The sequence below is a fragment of the Camelus dromedarius genome, chromosome 13 (assembly GCF_036321535.1).
Source record: "Camelus dromedarius isolate mCamDro1 chromosome 13, mCamDro1.pat, whole genome shotgun sequence".
Taxonomy (NCBI): Eukaryota; Metazoa; Chordata; class Mammalia; order Artiodactyla; family Camelidae; genus Camelus; species Camelus dromedarius.
Genome location: NC_087448.1, coordinates 41,285,446 through 41,290,744, shown reverse-complemented (window position 1 = coordinate 41,290,744; position 5,299 = coordinate 41,285,446). Strand labels below are relative to the sequence as shown.

At 40.3% G+C, this 5,299-nt stretch overlaps 1 protein-coding gene across 1 annotated transcript; it reads right to left on the bottom strand.

The window, feature by feature from the left end:
- Positions 1-1,938: 1,938 nt before the first annotated feature.
- Positions 1,939-3,343, bottom strand: LOC105086658 (NAD kinase-like). The gene is given in 2 exon segments (XM_064492898.1): positions 1,939-2,188; positions 2,190-3,343. Coding segments are annotated over 2 exon segments (1,350 nt in total). The 3' UTR covers positions 1,939-1,992.
- Between the last annotated feature and the right edge of the window lie 1,956 nt (positions 3,344-5,299).

Genomic DNA, 5,299 nt, shown 5'->3' with positions numbered 1-5,299 from the left:
CTCTTTATAATAATAATAAAAAGCAATATAAGTAGGTAACAACATAGAAATTGTCACAGATAAATTAGAGTACATTTCATAATGTTTTATGCAGTTATTTAAAGGTATGAAGTGTATTATGTAAGGACTTTCATTATATTTTAAACAGATATACATATATAATTTAAATGCAGGTAACATGATGCTTAGTATGCTCTCATTTTGTAAATATTTCTTTTTAAATGACATGCACTAAATTGTTAACCATGGTGATATATCATGTAATATTTATTATATTTTCTAATGTATTATAGTGTATTACTTGTCAAATGATAAAGTGAATTAGTAAAAACATTAATGTTAATAATTTTACACAGCTTACAGAACGTATTTTATACTCATCCTCATGGCTAAAGGCTAAAGGCTCTATGCTCCTATTCCCATTGTCATCTGCATTTTTTAAATTGAAGTATAATTAATATACATTAGTATCATGTATACAACATAATTATTTGACATGACATTTGCATATGTTGTGAAATTATCACCGCAAAAAGCCTGATTACTGTCTGTCACAATACAAAGTTACACATTTCTTTTTATGAAGAGGACTTTTAAGATTTACTTTCTCAGCAACTTTCAAATTTGCAATACGTTATTATTGACTATAATCACATGTTCTGCATTGCATCCTCATGACTTATTTATTTTATAACTAGAAGTTATACCTCTTGATCCCTTTCACCCATTTCATCCACTCCTCAGCCCCTCTCCTCTCTGGCAACCACCACTCTGTTCTTTGTATTTGTGTGTTTTGTTTTTCATTTGTTCTGTTTTTCTTGCATGCCACATATAAGTGAAATCATATGGTATTTGTTTTTCTCTGTCTGACATATTAGCATAATACCCACAAGGTCCATCCATATTGTCACATATGGCAAGATTTCATTCTTTTTATGGCTAAGTAATATTCTACTATGTGTGTTTGTGTGTGTGTGTGTGTGTGTGTGTGTGTGTGGATCATCTTCTTTATACACAGTGATCCATGGATTGACACTTAGGTTGTTTCCATATCTTGGCTATTGTAAATAACACTGTAATAAACAGAAGAAGTGACTATATCTTATCTTTTCAATTTTTGCAGTATTTATTTTTCAACCTTTATTCAGTTATAATAGACAAATAAAATTGTATATATTTAAGGTTTACAACATGATTGATATACCTATACATTGTGGAATGATTAAATTGTACTATTTAGATGCCTGATGTTATTATATTCCCCCCCAAGTACATATAACAGAAATGGGGAGACTAAACTTAAAAAATAAATACTTGATTTTATTGAACATACAAGGATGTGATTTCAGATCTCATTATAAACAATTATTCATTTCTCTTATTCTTTTCATTTGTAATGAGATTTATTGTTTTCTAATTTTACAAATGACACTTGTTCGTTGTAGTCAAGTAGAAATACATAAAATCTTAAGGTAAAAATTAATAATCATCCATAATCCCCACCCTGCAGAGATGAACAGCATTAGCATTTTGATACATTTTCTTCCAGTATCTATTTTTTCTTTTTCATTTTTTTTTGGGGGGGTGGCTAAGAGACATTTATTTTCAGTAGCAAAGGACAGACCATCCATTCTGATCCCCTCTGAGTTTCAATAGACTGATTTATGGAAGTTTCCTGACAAGGAATTACAAAGAGCCCACCTGGCTCAGCCATCCCTGCCTAGGTCCGGGCTCTGATAGAATGCATGGTGGGTGAGCACAGGTTGACCTCAGAGCCCCAGCCGCTGCTCACTTGCTTGCTTAGAAATGAAGAAAAGAAGTCAGATTTAAAACGTGAAAAACAGCTGATCTGGTCGACAGAAGGTAGATTCTAGGCCCTTCCTCTGGCCACAGGCAGAGGTGATGCGACGCCTGCTCCGGCACTGGGCAGGTGCCTGCTCACAGTGTGCACATTCAGGCTGGCCCAACCAGAGCGGGACACAGAGCACAGTCCTAGCTTCCTGTCCCCTTCTCCCCAATCTCCTCCCCATCCTCATCCTCTGTAAAGTGGGCCTGTTTCTTCTGCACATTCTAGTGCAGACACTGCACCAGCCTCTCAAACCAGTTGCTCATGGGGTCCCAGACACAGATGGAGGGGAGCGGGTAGCAAGAGGTGCTGATGCTGATGCTGTCTCCATGGTGGATCTCATCTCTTGCATCCATCAAAGGACACCCACGCGGTGTTCCTTGCTTCTGGTGACAGCATGATCTTGAGCTCGACACCCATGGGGACCACAATGGGCTGGAAGGACAGTGAGTGAGGGCAGATGGGGGTGATCATGATGGCTGGCACGTTGGGGTGGATCATGGATGCGCCAGCCATGGCCATGCATGCCGTGCTGCCCATCAGGGTGGAGATGATCACACCTGAAGGACAGGCGTCACTGTGCACTGTGGTGATTAGGTGCCCATCCAGACAGATGTCCACGTTGGACAGCTGGGAAGAGGGGCCACTGTCAATCACGACCTTGCTCAGGATCTGGTCCTGCATGAACTGCTTCCTGACCTCTGTGTCCAGGGCAGCGGCCAGCACCCTGTTCTTGCTCATCCTGTTCGGGACAGCCACCTTCTTCCCCCTCAGCTCCTTCACGACCCTGACCTTCAGCCAGCTCCAAAGAAGGACAGCTGTGTTCCCCTGTATCACCTGAGGAACTTGGGACTGAAAGTTCTTAAAGCTGAAGGGGGTCAGGAAGCCCAGGGAGCCCAGGTAGAACACCATGACCCGAGGCACGCTGCCCTGGAAGAGTGAGGAGGTGTAAAGCAGGGTCCCATCTCCTCCCAGGCAGATGATGAAGTCGATACGATTAGAAATGTCATCATAATCTTCCCTGAAGGTGCAGAACCTCCTCTTCACTGGCCCGAAGCGGCCATCGCTCACTATGGCCTCCAGGCCCTTCTCCCCATACACGACCATGTTGTTCTCCTCCATCAGGTGCACGCAGAGCTCCTTCAAGGGCTGGAGCAGGCTGGTGTTCCGGATCTTCTTGATGACCAGGACGCACTTTGGGGGCTTGTTCAACCACTGGCTGGCAGGGTCCTGGATATGCATGATGGTCTGGGGGTTCTGCAGCACGCAGGCCTTTGGTCCAAAAGTGGTCACCGGGCAGGGCTCATGCAGAGAGCAGGTCCTCCTGAACTCCCTGGTGCTCGCCAGGGCAGGCAAGGCCGACAGGCTGCAGGATTTGGCCCGCCTCCGGACGGGCTGGCCAAGCCCCAAGTCCTCGTCCCTGTGGCACGCGGAGCAGCAGTAGGAGGCCGTGTCTGCATTCAGCTCCTTACTCTCATTGATTTTTTCTAGTTTCATTTCTGTGGCTGATGAAGGAGGACTTCCTCCGGAAAAGTCTGGATGCTGTTAGCTGCCGCAGGCACCTGTGGGACCATCCCCATGCTGGGCCAAGCCCATGGTTGCCCCCCCTCCCACTGCCACTCGCCGTCTCTAGCCAGCTCCCGGCGCTGCGGCCGCCCCCTGCCCCATGGCCCCCTCCCCCACCCCAGGTGCTGGCCCTCTGAGCAGCAATTCCGCGAAGCCGCCTGTGTGCAGGTGCCCCCATATATTTTTAATTGAATTATAATTGATCTACAACATCATGTTAAGCTCTAGATGTACAACATAATGATTTGATATTTCTATATATTACAAAATGTTCACCATGAATGTATATTTTATCCCTGTGACTCACTTATTTTGTTACTGGAATTTTGTATCACTTAATTTCCTTCATCTATTTCACTGCCTCCTCCACCCCTGCCCTCTGGTAACCACCTGTTTGTTCTCTGTGTCTAGGAATCTATTTCTGTTTGCTATGTTTGTTCTTCTGTTCTCTTTTTTTAAGATTCCAAATCAAAGTGAAATCATACAGTATTTTTCTATATCTGACTTATTTCACTTAGCATAATACCTTCTAGGTCCATCCATGTTACTGTAAGTGGCATGATTTCATTCTTTTTATGACCATAATATTCCAATAATGTTCCACAATAGTATGATATATATAAATATTACATCATATTTATTCATTTATCTATCTGTTGAAGGACACTTAGGTTGCTTCCATATCTTGGCTATTGTGAATAATGCTGCAATAAATATAAGGATGCCTATATCTTTTCAAATAAGTGTTTACATCTTCTTCCAATAAATACCCAGGAGAGGAATTCTTGGATCATATGGTAGTTATTTTTAAATTTTTGAGGAACCTCTGTACTATTTTTCATAGTGGCTGTGCCATTTTACGTTACTACCAACAGCGCATGAAGATTGCCCTTCTCCACAACCTTGCCAACATGTATTGTTTCCTGTCCTTTTGATAATAGCATTCTGACAGGTATGAGGTAATATCTCATTGTGGTTTTGATTTGCATTTCCCTGATGATGAGTGATGTTGGGCATCTTTTCATGTGCCTGTTGGCCATCTGTATGCCTTCTTTGGAAAATGTCTATTCCAACTCTCTACCCATATTTTAATATAGTTGTTTTTTTTTTTTTTGATAATGAATTGTATGAATTCTTTACATATTTGGTATATTAGCCCCTTAACAGACATGATTTGCAAGTATCTTCTCCCATTCAATAGGTTGCCTTTTTATTTTGTTGATGGTTTCCTTTCCTGTGCAGAAGCTTTTTAGTTTGATGTAGTTCCATGTTTAGTTTTGCTTTTGTTGTTACATTGTCTTTGGAGTCAGATCCAAAAAAATATGTCCAAGAGTGATGTCATGGAGCTTACCTCCTTTGTTGTCTTGTCCTTTGCATTTTAATGAACTACATTCTCTTTATGTACGCATTGTTCCAGGCTCTCTGAGACCCTAACTGATCTACAAAGATAATTTTATTATACCTATTTTAATATTGATTAAAATATTCTCTTTTTCCAAGAAGGCCTAATCTTTTACCTCTGTTGAAATTCTTCCATTTGTCTGAGATGTGTCTTAATATTGTCTTTAATTTTGAAAACATAAGTTTTAATTAAAATTTTTTATTCTGTCAATTATTTTGTATCTCACTTAAGGCAATTAATTCATCATATATTATATTTGTGTTTTTTTAACATGTAATTTCCACTCATAGAATACATTTTTTGATGATATAGACTAATGTCTTAGTTATTTTACATTGTATAATGCATAGCAAAACATTGAGAATAGAGAAGAATTTTCTGAATTACTGAGCTGAGATATTTTCAGAAAAAGCTCAATTAGTCTTAACTTATACCGAAGAAAAAAGGAAGAAAAAATAATATTTATAAAATAGCAAAATTCTGAG